Source organism: Mchenga conophoros, linkage group LG17, assembly GCF_057382185.1.
Source record: "Mchenga conophoros isolate Kocher_MC1m ecotype Shallow Benthic linkage group LG17, M_conophoros_male_GT1.1, whole genome shotgun sequence".
Classification (NCBI taxonomy): Eukaryota; Metazoa; Chordata; class Actinopteri; order Cichliformes; family Cichlidae; genus Mchenga; species Mchenga conophoros.
The window spans coordinates 41,307,453-41,329,478 of NC_140542.1; the positions used below are offsets into that span (position 1 = coordinate 41,307,453).

Here is a 22,026-nt window from a genome sequence, read left to right on the forward strand (position 1 = left end):
GACAACACCATCCGTGAATTGCAGGCTGGACTTAACATCCTGTACATCCTTTAGAATGCTGTCTAATCTTTTGTTAGTTCTGTCTACAATTAATTGAACAAATGACTTGAAGTCATCTTGCTGACTTTGTTCCTGGTGAACATTACTTGTGCCAAACACTGGATGATGATCTTCAGCTTTCCAAGGGCAAGCTATTTAGATTTTTGTCAATTAACCTACTGTTACTTGTCCAGACTGCTTGCGTTTTAAGTGGAGGGGCACACACTTTGAGCATTACGTGATCATGTTCACATGGTTGTGGGAAGCCAAAATCATGATTATGATTAAAATATGTATAACTGTGCAGCCCTGGCACTAACGGATCGCCATGCTCATGGAAACATGAGCATAAAATGTCACGATCATTAACGTCAGCCCCTCAGGCCATCCTCACGAAGTCTGTTTGACAACACTCACACCAGTGGCCTGGTAGAGGTCAGCTTTTAGGCTTCTGTTAGTGCTCATCCTGTTTCTACTTGCAGAGAGGAGCAGATACCGGTCTTGATGATGGGTTAAGGACAGTCTATGGCTCTGTCCTGCTCTCCTAGTATAACTGCCTGTTTATACAAAGCCAGTCATCTGGGAATGGCACGCATATTTGTGCAAACCTTTGTAAGGTCTACAGAGAAAAAAACAAGTGAAAAACTGAGAAAATGAGGAGGGAAAGCTGCCTCCACCCGTACAACCATTCCAATTTTGGGGACTGCCTCACTGTTGCCCCTGTAGTGTACCTCTTGTTATTTCACCCCCTTGCTACTTAACTGATCAGACGGATGGTCTAGAAGTTTAAAGCTGGGCATACACTGCGAATTTTTCAGTCGCGTTATTCAGCTCCTGCTCAAACTGTATGATTGAGTCTCAGGGGTTGGAAGTTCGTAGGTCAGGATGCAGGGTCTCTCACCAAACGGCCCGATGCTGTGATGCGACCTGAGTGCTCACACTGTACGTACATAACATGAAGCTTATAACACAAAATCTGTGTCTCGCTCTCCCTCTCCGTCTTTCACTCACACAGACACACACACCACCATCAACTTTGCTAAATTGCTAATGAAAAATATTGAACAGGCAGCTACAATCACGACGGCCGACAGGTTTGATTTTCTTGCAACCAAACGACTGCTGATAGGCAGCTGGTCGTGAGGTGTTAATTGCTTCTCGTTACGCCACGTATACTACACGATGCACGCCTAGGGATGGGTACTGGTATCCTGACATAAACGGTAGTGACCAGACTGAAAAGCAGCGCACATTTCGGTGCTTTATTTCGGTGCTTTATTTCGGTGCTTTTTTTTCCCCTGAGATGTCATGCACTTTGAATTCTAGCCAATCATTTTACCTCTCCAGGGATAGTAGGCGGGCCCAGGTACGTAAGTTCTTTTAGAGCAGAGCTACAGATTAAAAATGCCCAAGGTGAAGCGGGCAAAAGTCTGGCTGTACTTCACAGCAAAATATGCAAACTCAGCAGCAACAAGTGCTTTAAGGTGATACTGTGATACTGTCAAAGGAGGTAACTCCTCGAATCTGATGAAACGCCTGGCGACGCATAGCGTTTTTTTTAAAAGCCGTGAAATGCACCGTTATTGATAGCTTGCTGCGAGACCTCACACCGAGCACATCTACTGCGGGTGTGGTGCCTGTTAACGGACCCGGAGTTAGCAACATCCCCCAAGAACCTGAAGAGGAGAGTCCTGGCCCCTAGCCCTGCCAGTGTAGCAGAAATGATGAGGATGATGATGCAGCAGCAGCCGTTCTTCTCTGGGTGAGTCGCTTAATGTTGTTCGTGTGTAATTTACGTTGAGTAGGCTAACCACGTTATTACATTAATGCATGTAAGGTGAACTAGCAAACACCGTCGTAGTTGCATGCGGCTGCCTTCTTGTTTGATGGCAGATGCTCCCTTCACCCTGGCCAAAAATGACCAAAGAAAAAGTGGAAAACAGCTAAACATGAGAGGTTTTTGGACAAAGTTTGTGTTTTTTCCATTTTTTAAGCACTGCTTCCAGCCAAAAGTGATACCATATATGCCCTATAGCTGCAGAAAAGGCTAACATCTTTTTACAAAAAAACAGCTGAACATGAGGTTTTTGGACAAAGTGTGTGTTCTCCATTCTTTAAGCACCGGCACCGTTTCAAAAGTACCGGTTTGGTACTGGTATTGGATAAAACCTAAACGATACCCATCCCTATGCACGACACGTTATTAAGGCGAAACTCGGGCTGATCCCCAAAACGGTCACACAACTGAAAACTCGGCTCAAAATGGGCCAAAAATTGCACAGTGTATGCCCAGCTTACCTGACTCGATGTCAAACTCTTATTAAAATGTGTTGAGTTCATTTTTGAGCAGTGTTGTTCTCATGTGGCTTCTAAGCACCTCCAGATGTGCTAGGTGTAACTGAGAGAGAGGTTGTAAATATCTATTATCTATAACAGCCACAGACAGACAGCCCCCATTCCAAAAAGAGCACCTGTGCAAAATGTACATAAAAACCTGATGAACAAAATGATTTGCAAATACTGTAAACCCCCATTTTATTCATAAAAGAAAACATTCATGGAAAACACGAAGTTCACAAAATATATATTTATAAGAAACAAATCAGCACTTTGAATTTGATGGCAGAAACACATTAACACAAAATACATTTTTCACTCCTATTAGTATTTATCAGCATGTGTGTTACAGCCAATTAGCAGCTCCTCATCCTCTCCCCCAACCGATCCAAGAGTTTGGGCCTGAGATGAGCATCAAAGTCTATGCAAGACTGAACTAGCTGTTTCATGCTTCCTATTCTCACTTTGTTTTCTACTGCGTAGTCTTTCCAGTTCACTCTCTCTGTCTCTCTCCCTCGCTTCTTTCTCTTAATGTCTCTCTGTCCTGTTACAGCCCCTGCTGCACTCAATTCCTATTTTCTTGCCCGATCTCTCTTTGCCTGCCTCTGATTTCCTTTCATCACCCTCGTGTGCCAATTTCTATACAGCTCTTTTTCCACGCTACACATTCATCTACCCTCCCCTTCTGCTCCTTCCATCTCCAATTTCTCTGCAGCGCTCCTGTAGTGAACGTCTGAGCCCTTTGTTGTTGTCTCACCTGTTGAAGTGAGTGAGAAGAGTCGTAGACTGTAAGCTTACAGAACTTGACTCACCACCTCTCAGAGGCAGATCAGGAGAAATGTTGCCCTTTGGGAATCACATGGAGGTTGAGCTGAGGGCACAAAGAACTCAGAGGACTGATAGCCAGTGATGGGAATAACGGCATTACTTCTTTCATTAACGAGTAATCTAACTAATTACTATTCCTATCATTACAACGCTGTTACAGTTACTAACAAGAAAATGCGTTTGCGTTACTATTCTTCAACTAACAGACGGTTGAAGCTGTGTTCAGCTTACCGCACCTTATACCAGCTGCAGGAAGTAGCTGTAAGTAATCTGGACGCTACAGCTTTAAGTGGCTGCGCGCTCCCGCGGACGGCGATCACGATCACTGTCTAGAACAACACCTGGAGCTAAGGGGGCAAAACAATCGCATGAGTGCTGCTGTTTGACTGAGGAAGAATAAAGTAGTCGTGGTAAGCCAATCACATGACCACTTAAAGACAAAGCAACAAGGTGACATATACCAGTGTATAAACTGTGTTGATAGGCCAGTAAAACCAGAGTCATGATAAAAAATATATACGCGTGTTTTTCCTCAATAGTTTGGTCACGTTTACTGTCTAAGGACAGCGCAGCGAGCACTCTCTGCTTATGAGCAAAAAAACAAAACAAAAAAAAACAGGGGAAGTTTTAGGAGAGAGAGAGACAGCAGAAAAACAGAGAGAAGGAGTTTTGAGATGTGAGAGATTTGTGACGTTTAGCGTGTTTGGAGTGTGTAGTTAATGTGTAGTGTTGTGACAATGAGGCGACTGCTGTCTCCAGGTAGAAACAGTAGTGATACACCTGCTGCTGTCAGACCTGCAGGTATCAGCCTGTGATGTTCTCCTTTATAGTGGACAGAAATTATTTTTTTGGAGTGGCACAAATAATTTGTGTGGCATCTTATTGAAATTTGTCTGATTTTAGATCAGTTGTGTTAATACAGTATGTCAAAATGAAAACCTAACTGTAATTTCAGACACGAAAATCAAAAGTAGTTAAAAATGGCCAATTATACCCTGGACCCCAGAGGGTTAAACTTTTTTTTTTTGTTTAGGCTAACGCAATAGTTACTTTTCAAGTAATTAATTACTTTTAGAATATTGTAACTCAATTACTAACTCAGTTACCTTTTTGAAGAAGTAACTAGTGACTATAATTAATTACTTTTTCAAAGTAACTTGCCCAACACTGCTGATAGCAGGATACCTGAGCCCTGCTGTGTTTCTCAAAGCTTTGCCCCCGTAGCTTGATAATGCTTTCTTTCTCCTTTCCTTGATCCTTTGGCTCTGACAGGGAAAAGTTGCTCCATTTGAGGGATGATTTTAGATGAACAAAATGAATAGATAATTTAAATAAATTAAACAATCTTTCTTCTTCTTCTTTCATATATTGCAATCTATTTGTCATACAAGTTTATATCGTGAAAAAAATATGAATACTCAGTGAAGAAGTCAGTCAGAAATCAGTTACTATTGCCTGGCCACTGATTTCCTCTGCATACCAAGATGGTCAGCGATTTCATCACCTCCTTCAATTGTTTGTTGTCATTTGGTTTTAGAAGCATTTTTTGGTTGTCATTTTCTAAATCTGTTAATGACTGAAATATCATTATCATTAACAGATATACAGTAATTCTCCAACTGCCCCTGCGGGCGGTCTATCCTTCAAGCTGAGGTCCTCTACCAGAGGCCTGGGAGCTTGAGGGTCCTGCAGTATCTTAGCTGTTCCCAGGACTGCGCTCTTCTGGACAGAGATCTCTGATGTTGTTCCCGGGATCTGCTGGAGCCACTCGCCTAGCTTGGGAGTCACCGCACCTAGTGCTCCGATTACCACGGGGACCACCGTCACCTTCACCCTCCACATCCTCTCCAGCTCTTCTCTGAGCCCTTGGTATTTCTCCAGCTTCTCGTGTTCCTTCTTCCTGATGTTGCTGTCATTGGGAACCGCTACATCGATCACTACAGCCGTCTTCTTCTGTTTGTCTACCACCACTATGTCCGGTTGGTTAGCCACCACCATTTTGTCCGTCTGTATGTGGAAGTCCCACAGGATCTTAGCTCGGTCGTTCTCCACCACCCTTGGGGGCGTCTCCCATTGTGACCTCGGGACTTCCAGGTTATACTCGGCACAGATGTTCCTGTACACTATGCCGGCCACTCGGTTATGGCGTTCCATGTATGCCCTGCCTGCTAGCATCTTGCACCCTGCTGTTATGTGCTGGATTGTCTCTGGGGCATCTTTACACAGCCTGCACCTGGGGTCTTGCCTGCTGTGATGGACCCCAGCCTCTATGGATCTGTGCTCAGAGCTTGTTCCTGTGCTGCCATGATTAGTGCCTCTGTGCTGTCTTTCAGTCCAGCTTTCCACTGTGACAACTTGGTCTCTACAATAATGACTCAGTTTCTAACTGGAACACAGACCATCAGCTCCACCCAGACATATGATCTCATCCCAAAATACAGGAGAAAACACAGACACAGATTGATGCTTCATGAAAATCAAAACCTTCATTTTTGAAACCTGGCAACAAGGGGAATGGCTGTCTGACAAATGTGTGACAAAAAGCAACAAAACGAGCAGCGGGAGCAGCTTAATGAAGATAGACTTGAGAAGATAAAAGTCACTGCTCTGTTGGTTACCATTTCAAATGAATGAAATATCCTGTGACTATCCTGTGGTCAACGTTTCAACTTAGAGGAGGAAAAATTTATCATTTTGAATGAACCTCTTTGTCTGAGATGTTGAAGTGGAAACCAGTTCTAGTGGGCCAGGACAGTCAAGTTCAATATGTTTCATGTGATAACTGAAACTCTGTTGTCATATTCCCCGAGCAGCCTGTAACTTTATGGTTATACTCACAGCCTCGGTGTGGACAGGGTGCACGGTGAAGAGGAGCGCCGTGACGAAGGCCAGGCGGCGGTTTTCAAACACGTGGCACTGGCATACGTGCATCAGCAGGCAGGTTACGGTGCAGTGCAAACACACGTTGACAATGTGGAAATACAGAGGTGTCATACCACCCAGCACGATGTTCAACCTAACAGAGAGAAAAATTCAGCTCTGTGAGATGGACAAAGTATAAAAAATAGAAATCTTAAAATATCATTAAGAGAGTGAAAAATAAAGTTTAATATCTTTATTTTTCTCAAAGACCGACACTGTTAGGGGACAGCCTTGTCTAAAACACATGCACATCTTTGGATTTACTGAGACAATTCCTGAAGTAAATTCGGTTCTGTGTTCGTGGATAAGGTGACCGTCTTATAATTCTTAACAGAATCTCAGTTTTCACAGTGGCATGAATTTCAAACACAACATGATTGCTTTGAAGGAAAATGTTAGAGCAAGTAAGTGAACATTTTGTCCTCAAAGTTGATGCATTATACTGGAAAGATGTTCATAAAGCTATTCAAAACATCTTTAGCACATATTTACCCTTTGATTTCAAATCTATATTTTAGGATACACACCCTCAGACATAAAGAGTGCAGAATAAATACTTGGTCTGCTGTTGGCTGCAAGTAAAAAGGCACTGACCAAAAGATGGCTAACACAGGATTCACCAACAATTAAACACAGCTGGATTGATGTAACTTGAGAGATTTATAAGATGAAAAAGATAACTCTTTTTTAGTGAATTTAGAGTATGAGAAATATATAAAACACTGGAGAAAATGGCTCTGCTATGTGGGTTCTATGAGGCTGGGTGTTAGGCCTGGGCGATATGGCCTAAAATCCATATCGCAGTATAATTTGAAGCATGTGTGGTAATGATATATATCGCGATTTATTCTTTTCTTCTGTATCTTACGCACTTAAAATCCATTACTTTTCTCAAAAATCGACAGTGCGCCTTAAGTATGAATTCTGGTTGTGCTTACTGACCTCGAACCGATTTTATGTGCTACACGGCGCTCAAACCTCTGTCAAAAATGTTTTAGTATGGCTTTGGTAAGCTACGAAGCCGCACCGTTTGATGAATTGTTGTAGTCAGGAGCCTTGCGGAGTAATCTGGGTCCTAAACTCCGTCCGTTTCAGGTCCCAAAGTCAAACGAACACTGCAGAATCACTGAGAGTTATAAACTGTCTAAATTCTTTCATCTTTAATAAAATGATCAGCGTTGCTGCTTTACCAGGTGTAACACTTAAGTTTAACATCCAGGCATCCATGAAAACAACAGAGTTAGAAGTTAGCAGGAAGTTAGCTCGCTAGCTTCCACCTAAACATGATATAGCATGTTCTGACAGAGATTTCTGAAAAATCCAAACGTACAGCTCTGCTGTCATTTCCAACATGAATGAAGACAGAAAACTAAACAGCAGTGACGTTTGTAAGGTTACTGAAGTTGGGCTAGCTACTATATAACGATGTGCTACGTGATTGCTAGCGACACGGCTATGTTAGCATAACATAAACAGTGAAGCTGGAGGATGAACGCTAACTTTTTTCCACTCGATAAAAGTTAACGTGAGGGTTTCCGATGGTTAGGGACAAATGCAATCGCATGGCAGGATGCTGTAAACGGACCAAACTTCAGTCAGGAGAACAACTGAGATAATCCATCCACAATACGAGGTTAGTCATTACCTCCTAGGACCTGGCGTCCACATATGTGGACATCACATTTTGGGTTGTTTAGACCAAAATACTAAATTTTGCTCTACAAGGGCCTGATATCCACTTATGAGGACATTATACTGCCACTGTTCTATCAAAATTTAAAGCGAATGTCCTCATATCACTCAATCAATCTTTATTTATAAAGCACTTTTCATACAAAGATGTAGCACAAAGTGCTTTACATGGTTAAAAGCAGCCCACCCCACCCCGCCCTCCAACTCACTCCCCACACTCTCATTAACATAAACGATCATGGATACATACACCCCCCCCCGCACACAAACACACACACGCGCAGACACACACACACACACTCACATTTAAAGAGTAAAATTGGGCTGGGCACACATGAGCCAGGTGAGGAAACACTATCACAGGGAGCCATCTGCACCGGGAGCCGGTCACAGACCGCAGCCTCCAGGCTGGGCACACAGCAGGAGGGAGGCAAAGAAGGCCCCCAGCCAGGCTGAGAAGTCCCACAGAGCCCCAGCAGCACAGCCCCGGTGCAGAAAGCCCCCTCCGAGGAAATGTGGATCTTGTTTTTGTCAGAAACAAAAATCAGGTAAAAAAACAAAAACAAAATAAAAATCTGGTAATTCTTTGTTTTTACATTCATCGGGTCCCAATCAACCCAAATAGCAGAGAAAAATTAAAAATGCATGCCATGAAAGAGTTCGGGTCTTAGGAGGTTAACATACTGCTGCGTGGGCTGGGCTGTAGTTGCCCAAGGGTAAAAACTGAGCTTTAAAATGAACAGTGGTAATAAAAACCGAGAGAGGGCGACAGTGATCACTGACTGTTTTTAGGGGCTTGTTCAGATTAAATAGAACAAGATGCAGAGCATTAAACATGTCAAAAGTACAACAGCTTTAATAAAAGTCTTTTTGTAGCCTTAATGTTACAATCTATCCACTTAAGTCTATTTACAACTGGAATATAAACTGTTTAAATTTACATTTCCTGAGCAAATTCTAATTAGTGATGCCAAACCTAACGATCTTTACTTCTCACACGTGATGCTTAAATAGTTCCAGCAAGGGTTCAAGTAGGTTTATCGACACACCAACAACAGCCAAGCACATTCCTAAAGGTGACAGATACAACAAACGAAAAACAGCCACCCTGAAACCAGTTAAGGTCTTATCAGTAACTTATGGAAATATTCCATAAGTGAGTGGAGGTGAATTTCAAAGGAGCAGATCAGTTCAGTCTGACATTCACAGAGACATCACATGTTCTTATATCTCCACAGAGTGATGTGACATCCTTCTCTTCAGCTTTAGCATATACACAGCGCCTGAGGTACAAAGGCTGTGGGATTTCTCGCCACATGTTTGTAATGGAGGAACATAGTTGACACACACTCCTCCAGGAAGCAGGTCCCAAATCTTTCACACGGCAAGCTAATAAAGGTGGTGTGAAGAAACGGCTCTCCAAGCTTCCACCCAAAGCGGTGAGCCTCCTCCCTGTGTGAGCAAGAAGGCAACAACTGCCACTCGTGAGAGATTACCTTCCTACTCCATTGTCTGATCAAGACACACTCATTAAGTGCGTTTGTCTGTAAATCTGGGAGCAGATGCTTGTGGAAAGCTGTAAGCCACGCTTTTCGCTCTCATGAGATGCATTAAGTTGCTAGTACTTCTTCAAAAACTATATTACCAGGGAGAAGGACAACTAAGCAACTGCTTGAGAGGCTGCAACAGTCTAGAGCAAATAGAGTGTCATCAAACAAAGAAACAATCCTGCTGCTTGACCAAACACACACACACACACACACACACACACCTTGCTGATTTAAGGCCCCAGTATACCCGCCGCAATGGTTGCTTCGCTCACCGGAGAGGTGCACGACCAGCCGATTTGGCCATATTTCAATGAATGTGCTGCTCCATTCAGAGTGGGATGGATGCAGTCTCTCCTAATAAGACCAGGTATCCTTCAGAAAGTTTCCCAATTAATTATAAAGCCCACATCGTTTTCTGGACACCACTCAGACAGACAGCAATTTAAGGAGAGCATGCAGTTAAACATGAGGAGGGGACCAGAGAAAACTACAGAGTCTGACATCCAGAACTAGAATACGTAAAAACTCTTGCTGGTGAGGATTAACTTCCTGAGTTCAGTGTTTTTGGATGTAGAATACATTGATACTGATACCGCTCCTAATTTTTCAGTGTGTGAGCTGGATATCAAATCTGAACAATGACAATTTCTTTTTCTTAATCTGACTTAACTCATTCACTGCCATTGACGTCTATAGACGTCAATTGAAAAACTTACGTTGACTGCCATTGACGTCTATAGACGTCAATTACGTTTTTCAATGGGAGGGGGCAGGTGTGGGATTTGAAGGGGAAGGTGACTGGAAAGGCAGAAAAACCCCAAGGGCACCTTACAACACCGACCCTGATAGCAGGCTAGACGGTGACCTAGGCAGGCACCAACTTGAAAAACTGAAGCCCACCAGCAGTAAAAGTAGACCTGCAAGGAGGTGCAGGGTTTGCGCACGTAAGGGATTGCGCAGTGAGACAAAAATGTGGTGCAAGTCTTGTTGTGTGCCCTTGCATCCCGGAAAGTGTTATAATGATTACCACACAAAAGTGAATTATTCATTGTGAATAAATGTTTCACTATGTACATTTTATTTTTTCATATATTTGTAAATGAATTGTTTTGATAAAACATAACCTTTCTCAGTGTTATTTCTGTTTTATAGAAGTGAAAAACTATTTTATATGTTAGAGGTGTCACAAAGCAAGAAATATTAGTGTCAAAGGCACGTTTCTGCTTGAAATGTATTTTTCACAAAAAGCTCGTTTTCTCCCTTTTTTTGGTCAAAACAGGCATTTTTGGTGGAACCCACCTCTCTTCTACAGCGGATTACTAAAGAATGGAAAATGGTAGAAACAAGCTTTTTTTTTTTGGATGAAAGAAGAGAGTCTGTTCTTCATTTTGGTAGGTTCAGCGTTTATATGATCATAACACACAGTTTTCTGTGGCTCTTCAAAAATGAGTAAAAATGCTCAAAAACCCTGGCAGTGGGGAGTTACCTGATTTGAAAATGGCTGGCAGTGAATGAGTTAATATCGGTTTTATTGCTAACAAAGGCCTTTTCACATACTGGATATGCAATTCCATCTGTTTTCTCCAAAACGTTTTTGTCCCACAGGCCTAGAGCATCTGGCAACTGCACTATTAAGCAATGGTCATCAAAAATGTGCATTCCCTGACCAGTTGTGAGGTTATTTACTGCTGCTAAGTAAAAATTAGTATACAGTGCTGCATCATAAACCTCTTTGTGACTGCTTTGGTCACTCACAGATAGCGGCAGTCACCTGCAGCTTGCATGGAAGACGCTGACTTTTCTTGTTCCTTCAAATTGATCAGTACAGAAGAAAGCTATTTTTAACTGCTCCCTGTTTCATGGGAGGTCACCACAGCAGGTAGCTCCACATGTTTGACTTGGCAGGGTTTTTTTGGTTTGTGAAATAAATAAATAAATATTTATTATTTAATGCTGATCGAGTCAAAACCATTGCTTTGGCCTGGTGGCCATTGTTTTCAGAAGGTGTTTCTGCACACCAACAACCGGCATGTGGAAACTACCAGAACTCTACTTTGAAAAACCCTGTTTGTGTGTCACCAAATACCGTTTTTGTTCAATAATCAGCGTGACCTGTGTATATACACATAAACTTTATTAAAATAGATAACATTGGTGTTTCTGTCATGTAGTAACTGCTAGCCTTAACTGTACAAAGGTTGCTCGACACTATGAAACACATACAGACTTCATGATGTTCGGCTAATATTTTTATTGTGAATATTAATCATGAGGGTAAACGGCCCTGTACACCATGGAGCGAGGTCAGCATATCCACGATATCCTCAGCTCCATGAGTTAACACAGAGTTTCCCAGCTGACTATCTAACTGTCATCTACGAATATGTCACGGCTCATATCTATATGATTTTACAGGAAATCATCCGTATTACTGCCAACTATTCCAGAGACGTGAAAATCTACAGCATAAAGAACACAAAAATATAGCAGTCTAACGCAACACTGTAACAGAGATGAACCGTCAGTTTGTCGCAGATCAAAGTGGAATGAAAGTGATTGGTTGAACAGGTGTGATCTGTGTTTTCTGCATTTTCATCAGCGTAAGAGACTCAGCAGCAGATTAGAATAACAGTTATACATTTAATAAATCACAAAATTAACAAACCTGTTCGGACAGTTTGAGTTTGTATTCCCTCAGCTGCAGACTCGCTGTTGTTTAAATGTTTGAGAGATATTAGATATAAACAAACGTCAAACATAGACTCAGTCTGCGTTCACATTTGATATGAGGCCAACACGTACAGTGGCTGTGTCCTGTTTTAAGATCATACATATAAAATTGTTGTCTGACCTCCGTCGATCCAGCCGCTCAGAGTCCGTGGTTACCATGGTTACTGCATAAGCAGCTGTAATGTAAACAGCTGGCACAGCGGAAACCTACCAGCAACATGAGTGTTTATGCTTGTCATTGCAAAAGAACCGTCTGAATGGTTAACTGAAGTTAACTTGGATAAATTATAGTTAAGGAGTATCACAGATAACGCCCACGTGAGCTGTGTGACTGTTCACCACTACACTGAAATCAGTAGGCTATTACTGAAATACACGTGCTATATAGGGGTGGGTTTTTATAATCGATTTATTGATTAAAATCGATTCTGGCTTGGATAACGTAAAATCGATTCATTAAAATCCTGAATCGATTTTTTAATATAAATTTATTTTGCCCGAAATGCCAGAATCTCAGGTGAAAGATCACAAAATTTAAACAACCACCAAACAGCTAAGACAGTAAATGAGAGCAGGTAGACGGATTCTGCACAAAGATGTAAACACACAGCGCGGACCTGCGGATCAGAATCAGTGAGATGTCTCCTTTCTCAGCTGACGGTCGGGGCTGAAAGCCGACAGCTCGCTGATTCTGATCCGCAGGTCTGCGCTGTGTGTTTACGCCCTTTTTGCACTGATTCTAAAGCTGTTAGTTTGATGTCTCTCCAAACAATACTGACCAAACCAGCAGCAAAGAAGATCCAAACTACGCTTCACATAAACATCGTCATGAATTCACTCTGACTTTTCCTGTTTTGCTTCCACCACGATAAAAATCACACTTCATACACAGCTCTCTCCCTCTCTCTCTCTGTACTTCAAGAACAGTTTCCCGTCTAAAAATCTGTTTTCTTCATTATTCGCTTGCTTGTTACGCACAGGTCTACCGCTGTTTACAGGCTGTCGGACGACGTTTTTTTTCTTCGTTTTATATACTTCCGAAAAGAAAACCTAATTTCTGCCATTCAATACTGAACAAATTTAAAGTTTTTAAAATTATGCAAAATGCAAAACACTTAGCCGTGTCTCTAATAAAACCGCTGTAACTTCAAAGGTAACGTTCATATGTTGATTAATGGTTTTCTTTCGTTTTTGATGTACTGCAGAATATTTTTATAAAATCCCAGGCCAGGAAAAATCACCTTCATGTTTTTCTGTGTTTTATCTTCAGCTACTTTGACACAAAGGCATCTGCTGTGACGCTCACACCTTTGATAAAGTCTTGTGTGTGTCAGCTTCCTTTTTATACATACAAAAATATGTAAATGTGCTGATCTGAATTATAATATTTCTGACTGTCAAAATTTCCCAAATTCAAATCGAATCGAATTAAATCGAATCGTGGATAGAATCGATTCGGGACCTTGTGAATCGGAATTGAATCGATTCTAGAAATCAGTGACGATACCCAGCCCTAGTGCTATATCATAAACTATGATATAAACAGGGAGGTCCTATTAACATGTTTAGTTTTAAAGGACACCTTCCTGCCTTTAGTCTCATTCATGAGCAGTATTAGTTTTCTTCTAACATCCAGAAGTCTGCACCATGTGTTTCATAGTTTCTAACAAGCCTTTGACAGGTAAACATAACATGACCGAAACACCAAAAAAAAAGAAAAAAGAGAAAAAAACAAATCACACAAATTATCATTTATTTTTAGTTAAGTAAACTCTAAAAATTCTAACAGACAGCTGGTGCTTAGAATACAGTTGAATAACTATTAAAAAACAGATGATATAATATTTCTGTCCAGGTTGCAGTCTGCATGATGAACATGCTGTTGCAAACTCTGCTCCTCTCGGTGGAAATGCGCCTTCTCTTTCCTCTTTGTATAAAAAAATACTCCTGACATGTACGGGATTCACTACAGGTTTTCGCGTGGGCAGCGTATGTCCTTCTCTCCTGGATCGGCTGGAGCTTTCTCTTGGCGCCTTCCCAGCTTTGACAAAAGTCCAGCTGGGATAACCACATTTACTCAGGACTTCTTGATGTGATGTTCTTCTGCCTCCCTGGCTGCTGTGTCAGTGGGGATGGCGTTCGCTTTGTGTTGTAGCGTCCTAATGACACCCAGTTTATGCTCCAATAGATGATGAGAATCAAAACTTAAATACTGATCCGTATGCGTAGGTTTACGGTACAGATCAGCTTTTAGATGTCCCCCATTACTGATGGAAATCTCACAGTCTAAGAAGGCTAACTTGCCACTTTTCATATCCTCCCTGGTGAATTTGATGTGTTGGTCCACTGATTTAATGGTGATCCGTGAAATGTGGTACGTCCTGAGATTTGATTTTCACCCAGGTGTCATCCACATATCTGAATCAATGACTTGTTCCAGAGTAGGATAGCAAAGCCCTCTTTTCCACTTCTTCCATACTGTTTATAAGGTTGTGGAAACCTGCAGTCAACTGAGACTGAAGAAGTCATTTGGATGAGTGACGAAACGTTTCTCCCACAAAACGCTATGTCCAGATGAACAGAATCAACTTTTGGAGATTTACTTACCTGGATGATTGAGCATGCATCAAGACGTTCACCTATAAAGTGCTCTGTTGGGAAACAAGCTCCAGCAGCTCTGCGCTCGGGGAAAACACTATATTTACTTATCTTGTGCAGAAAAATGCGCTGACATTGCATTAAATCAAGCACCGGCTGCCCAGTTAAACTGTGACTATCACCAGGTAATGTGGGCGTGTTTCATGATTTAGCAGCAAGTGTTAAACAACTGACAGATGAGGAGGAGGATGCATGCAGGTAAACTTAGGGCCTGTTGAGCTGATCGCTGGTGTCATTAGAAAAATGTCAGCTCGTTCTTTATGTTACAGAAGCACAGAGACACAAGAACAGGCGGAAAGAGACGATCGTTCGGTGAAAATGAGAATCTGCGAATGCAACATGCAGAACGTGTAGAGTGAAATATGTAAACAAGCTGGTTAACGTATACATACATATATTTACAACACACACATACAAAGCAGTTAAGCTGGAACACCGGGGCTGTGAGCTCGGTATACTCTAGCTAGCGACATCTCCGAAAACATCGGAGCACTTTGCAAACATGTCCTATGCTGCAACCTGACCAGACATGTGAAGATTACGCCGCTACATTTGCAACTAAAACAATACTAAAAGTGTAGTTGGTGACAGAAAAATGGGATCTTTTCAAACTTTATGCCACAACCATTGCTGCCTGTGATTTGAAATGCATTCTGGGATACCTGACTGCCCCGAATCCACAGTTGTAATCGATTATCTGGATCGACCTGTCTTGACTTACTTTACATAGCAACCAATCAAATGTTAGAGAAGCTGCAGTGGCAGGGTTAACCCCGCCCCCTGAGTTTGATGGGTGAGGCTGACAGAAGGGGACAAAATGCCAATATGAATTAAATAAATACATCACTAGATAATGAATTAAATATGTCAATAACTAGTTAAATGTGTCATTAATTAATTAAATGTGTCATAAATATTTATTTAATTAATTATTTCCAATTTTAATTAACTCATTCACTGCCATTGACGTCTATAGCCGTCAATTGCAGTGAATGAGTCAATGGGTTTAACTCATTCACTGCCAATGGCTGGCAGTGAATGAGTTAATATTGCCACATTTAATTCCCTAGGGCCTTTTCTATTGCTGCTCCTAATGTCTGGAACAATCTGCCCCAGCGCATTAGAGAGATCACTGACCACTTTTAAAACACGTCTTAAAACCCATTTTTACTCCTTGGCATATGACACATTTTATGGTTTTAGACTTAGAGACTTAGAGTTTTTTATTGTCATTTTATTGTCATATGCGTAAGAAACACTGAAACAGAAACATTGTGGGTCTGTATACAAGAGCAGTTATATAGTACAATAAATAAATAAATACAGGTGGAGGGGCTATGGTCATTTAGGGTAGAGATGGTAATTTTACTGAGACCAAGATATTGCACAGGACCGAAAAATATTGCACATACCAAAGATATTGCACATGAGCCAATAAAAAAAATATATTGCACAGAACATGGAAAGACTGAGATGTTGCAATAGCAGCGTCAGAGTGGATGTGTTGGAGAAGTCTGTTCACACTCTCAGTTTGCATTAAGAGTTCTGACAGGCGCTGCTGGGCTTTCTTCACCAGGGCAGATGTGCTTGTGGACCAAGAAATGTTCTCAGATATGTGGGTGCCGAGGAACTTAAAGGAGGGCACCCTCTCCACATAGTCACCTTTTATGGCTAGGGGAGGGGGATCAGTTCTTGTTTTGCGGAAGTCCATGACCAGTTCCTTTGTTTTCTTGGTGTTTAGGGTGAGGTTATTGTAGCTGTAATCTAATTTGCTGATTTTATTGTTTTAAATGTAATTCTAATTATCATTTTATACTATTTTATGTTTTTGCTATTTGTGCTGATTTTATTACTTTAAATGTCATTTTAATATATATGGCAATTAAGTCCAATATGGAAATATGGGGCGATCGTGGCTCAAGAGTAATCGGAAGGTTGCCGGTTCGAACCCTGTTCCAACAGTCTCGGTTGTTGTGTCCTTGTGCAAGACACTTCACCCATTGCCTACTGGTGGTGGTCATAGGGCCCAGTGGCGCCAGTGTCTGGCAGCCTCGCCTCTGTCAGTGCGCCCCAGGGTAGCTGCAATGTAGCTTGCCATCACCAGTGTGTGAATGTGTGTGTGAATGGGTGGATGACTGAATGTGTAAAGCACTATACAGGCCATTTACCATTTTTATAATCTTATATTTTTTTACTTATTGTATCATTTCTGGCATGTCAAGTGTACAGTTGTTCTGAAAGTGCTATATAAATAAATTGCTTGCTTGCTTAATTAATAATTTAATGGTGTATTTAATTAATTCATTATGGCAGTCCTGGTGTTCCATAGAGCAGTGGTTCCCAAACCTTTTTCGCTAGACCCCACCCCCCCGCGCACAAACACATCCTCCAACCACAAACACCCATATTTTGCTCCATTGCAGTTTATTTCACACCTCAAACATTTAGTAAACAATTAAGCAAGTACAAGTAAACTGCAATAAATTACAGGTAGTAAGAAAATAAACTACTAACTCTTTTATGCTATGTCCACACCTACACGGGTATTTTTGAAAACGCAACCCAAAAAAGGAGTTTTAAAAAATCTCGTTTTCGGTGATTCCAAACGCCGTTTACTTGTGGACGAGGAATATAGAGTTCTTCACGCAGCGTCAAATGTATGTGCCTTTTTTCACGTCACGCTCTGCGCCACGTTATTGTTTATACGAGATGAATTGCAGAATGGCAGATAGTCAGATTAACAGTATTTTGTCTCTATCTTCAGGTTTTACACGCTTACATTAGGGGTGCAACGATACTCGTATCGATATTGAGCCGTTCGATACAGTGCTTTCGGTTCGGTACGCATATGTATCGAACAATACAACTTTTTTTATTTATTTTATCAACTTTTCTTCTGACGATGCTGTCTGTGTTGAGCGCTCAGTGGATCTGCGTTCGACTACTCCGCCTAGGCTGCACTGTCGAGTGCAGATCCACTGAGCGCAGCGCAAGCTAGCAAGACAGAAGCTAAGCTCGTTGCAACATGGCAACTGCCTCAACGCTACCCGAAACTGAACCTCTCCCACCCTCATTCAGATCTGGCGCTTGGAACTATCTTGGTTTTGTGAAGCATGACCCTGATGGTAAGCGCGTCATGGACAAAAGTAAAACAGTATGTCGGATGTGCCACCCAATGCTCAATTGGTGGGAACTAGTGCGTTAGCGCAGTTAGCTTGTTGACGTCGTCCAGCCCTAAGCACGGGAGGATCCACGGTAACTTGTTAACGGAGATTTGCTGTGTTATGGCGTTAAAGTCATTTTAACGAGATTAACGCTGACAGCACTAGTGGGAACACAACGAATATGACTGCACATTTACGCCGACAGCATCCTAGTGCAAAGACAAGTGGAAGCAGACAAAAACAACAAGCACGCATGCTACAAACTTTACCCGAGTCATTTAGACAGCCGTTAGCACAGGATTCTCCTTATGGGGACCTGATATGTTTAATATGCTGCTGAGAATATAGCCCAGAAGAAGCGTATAGTAGAGCTTTTATTTTGGAAAGAGCCATTTCTCTGTAATAAACTCTCTTTTCCAAAGATGAGGGATTTCTCGATCAGATAGATTTATTTTTTTTATTATTTTGTTGTTTCAGCAACATTAAATTTAAAAACTGTACTTTTGAGCTAAAATATATATTTATAATTTTAATGAATGACAAATTAAAAAGGCATGAACATTTTTTTGTATCGAAAAAAAAATCTAACCGTGACACCAAAGTATCGAACCGAACCGTGAATTTTGTGTATGTTGCACCCCTAGCTTACATATACACACGCAGTTACTGTCCCTCCATTTAGAAAGGCAGAGGCCTAATTATTTTACGTGTAGTTGTTTTTTTCCTGTGTAATAACAAACAAATTTCCCACATGTGGGACTAATAAAGGTTATCTTATCTTATAATATTCAACATTGCTATCAATGCATTTTTCAAAAAAAAAAAAAAATCCTCTCTTTGCAAAATGGGTTCAAAAACATAAACAACTGTGAGATACTGTTTGTCCGTGATTTGGAGAGCCCAGCGCGTACTCACGACGAAGGGAAAAGCAATTCTGCAGGGGAGAAGTATTTGGGAAATACTTTTTTTAACTTTTGAAATGCTGCTGGCTTACCGACACGGAAAACTTTAAAAAAACAAAAAAACAAACAAACACACACTCACTATGAGAGAGGAATAAAATGTCTGATTTGATTAATGGCCCATCGTATCCCACCAGAGCTTTATGTCTCGCAACAGCCATGCTCTGTAACTAGGGTTGCCAACCGTCCCTTAAAAAACGGAATCGTCCCGTATTTCGAAACAAAAGTACACGTCCCGTATTGAGCTAATAAGGGACGCACTTTGTCCCGTAATACAGTGAGAATCAAAAGTAGTCTATAAATGTTAATGGAATTAACGCTTTGTTTGAAAACATAATTCCCAGCCCCTCTCCTGATTTGTGACCAATGAGCTGACAGCACACTTATGACAATTCGAGTATGACAATTCAGATTACCGCTCATCTCATTGGTCGAGGAAAGGTCGCTTACGGAGAAAATACCGGAAGACAACAGATGACCATAACAAGAAGCATGGCCAACAGGGAAACAAACGCCGACACTGCGGTGCAAGTCTCGGACGACAGTACACCTAAAGCTGGGCAGACACTGTGCGATTTTTTCAGTCGCGTTATTCAGCTCCTGCTCAAACTGCACGATTGACTCGCAGGGGTTAAAAGTTGGTAGGTCACGATGCAGGTCTCACACTATACGGCCCGATGCTCTGATGCGACCTGAGTACTCACACTGTGCCTCCATAAAATGAAGGTTATAACAGAAAATCTGTCGCGCTCTCCCTCTGTCTTTCACTCACACAGACACACCACCACCACCATCAAGTTTGCTAAATTGCTAATGAAAAACATTGATCAGGCAGCTGTGATTGAGCAGCAATGTAAATCCAACTATTTTCATGGTTGTTGTGGTCGTGATAATTTTGTGAGGCCACATCGAAAAGGCTCGGATGAGCTTTCCAAAGTTCTACAAGTTGTGCCTCCATCGCTTGTGTCCAGATCACACGCTGCACAGCCGTGCTGCGCCGTCTTTTTCGCTGACATTTGTGTTTGCGCGTGCGCAGTGTGACAAACTGCGGTGACACCCTCACGACCAAGCGATTGATGATCGGGAGCTGGTCGTGAGGTGTTAATCGCGTCTCGTTACCCCACGTATACTACACGACGCACGATGAAGGCCAAAATCGGGCCGATCGCCAAATCGGTCGCACGACTCAAAAATCGGTTCAAAATGGGCCAAAAATCGCACAGTGTGAGCCCAGCATTACACTCACACAGACACACACACCACCCCACCATCAACTTTGCTAAATTGCTAATGAAAAACATTGATCAGGCAGCTGTGATTGAGCAGCATGTAAATCCCACTATTTTCACGGTTGTTGTGGTCGTGATAATTTTGTGATGCCACATCGAAAAGGCTCGGATGAGCTTTCCAAAGTTCTACAAGTTGTGCCTCCATCGCTTGTGTCCAGATCACACGCTGCACAGCCGTGCTGCTCCATCTTTTACACCAACGTTTACGTGTTTGCGCGCGAGCAGTGTGAGCGGCTGTGATGAGACCCTCACGAGTGATTGATGATCGGGAGCTGGTCGTGAGGTGTTAATCGCTTCTTGTTACCCCACGTATACTACACGATGCACGATGAAGATCACTCAAAAATCGGCTCAAAATGGGCCTAAAACCGCACAGTGTAAGCCCAGCATTATAGCAGCAATGTTTGTTCCCCTCAGAGAAAGGGAAGAATGGGAAAAGGAAAACACCTGGCTGGAAAAAGTTAATATGGGCATGTGCAGTGAATATCAGCGCTATGTGGCCAGAAGTGTGATAATATAATTTATTTTGTGTAATAAACAACTGCAAGGATAGATGATTACAAATAGATGACTAATACATAAAAGTAATACATAGATGAATAATGATGATGAGTTAAGATGCGTAATCATGGGAACAAGCGGGTTTACAAACAGGAGCAGCTGATTAGCATTAGAAAAGCTGAAATAATACCTCAACTGAAGCCAATTGTACTAAATGCACTAAATGTGCACTGTTACAAGAATGTTTTTCTTTCTATTGTTTTCTATTATTTTAAGTTAAGCAGGACAGAGTTCTTTTAAAGAAAGATTTACTTATATTCTCAAAAGTTAAGCATGACAGGCTTCTGTTTAAGAAGGAGACCTGTTTTACTGTGTTAATGTTGTCATTTTGAGCTAAAAATAAATGGCTAAATGATCATTTGTTTCACATGTGTTCATATCACAAAGAATAAACATCTACTTAAATCAAATTCAAGTCAAATGGTTAAAAAAATAATTTCACACACAAAAAAAGAGCTAGAAAATTCACCACACTGGGAAGGGTGAAGACAACTGGGTCGCCCGGCCCTGGCCACGAGGTGTCCCTTATTTATTTTTCAGGGAGTTGGCAACCCTATCTGTAACCGGTCCCGTACCAGCAGACTGAGAGACAGCTTTTTCCATCAGGCCATCAGACTGCTGAACACGTCATAGACACCTCAGCTTCACTACTGGAACTTCAACATTATGCACTCCATACTGTATATAAATGCCACTTGTTTTGCACATATTCAACTCTGTATATTTTATATATTTTATTATTATTATTATTATTATTATTATTATTATTATTATTATTATTATTTTATTTTTTTACTATTTAATTTGTAAAAATGTGTATACACACACACACACACACGTAGGAAAATATTTAGTATACACATCCAGAAATGCATACACTATTATATATTGTACATATATTTATTAGTTTCAGGTTGGCCATTCTTGTATTTTGCTCGTTTGTGTTGTTGTGTTTGCACATCTCTGTTGCTTGTGGGGCTCGCACACAAGAATTTCACTCGCATGTGCTGTGCCAGTGTGCCTGCACATGTGATGTGACAATAAAAAGTGATTTGATTTGATTTGATTTGAACTAACAAACTGCCTAATGAGGAGGAAACGTGGGGAATGATGGAAACATAGGTGAGCATTTATCTGGAGGCCATTGTGCGGACTGTTTACTCATTATGCTCTTCCTTATCAGACATTCCCACCCTGTTAAGGAAGCCCGACTGGGTACTCCCCACCCTCGCTATTTCCATCCATCGACGACCCGAGCACAACAGACCAGCCCACTCCAAAACCGCTCCAACCA

The 22,026-nt window shown here is 41.6% G+C and overlaps 1 protein-coding gene across 1 annotated transcript in view; it reads right to left on the reverse strand.

Annotated features, from left to right (window-relative positions):
- Positions 1-22,026, reverse strand: part of tmtc1 (transmembrane O-mannosyltransferase targeting cadherins 1) — a 94,125-nt gene that overhangs the window by 71,077 nt on the left and 1,022 nt on the right. Inside the window, exon 2 of the mRNA XM_085251029.1 lies at positions 6,043-6,220. Within this exon, the coding sequence (XP_085107155.1) occupies positions 6,043-6,220 (178 nt within the window). The remainder of the gene's footprint in view (positions 1-6,042; positions 6,221-22,026) is intronic.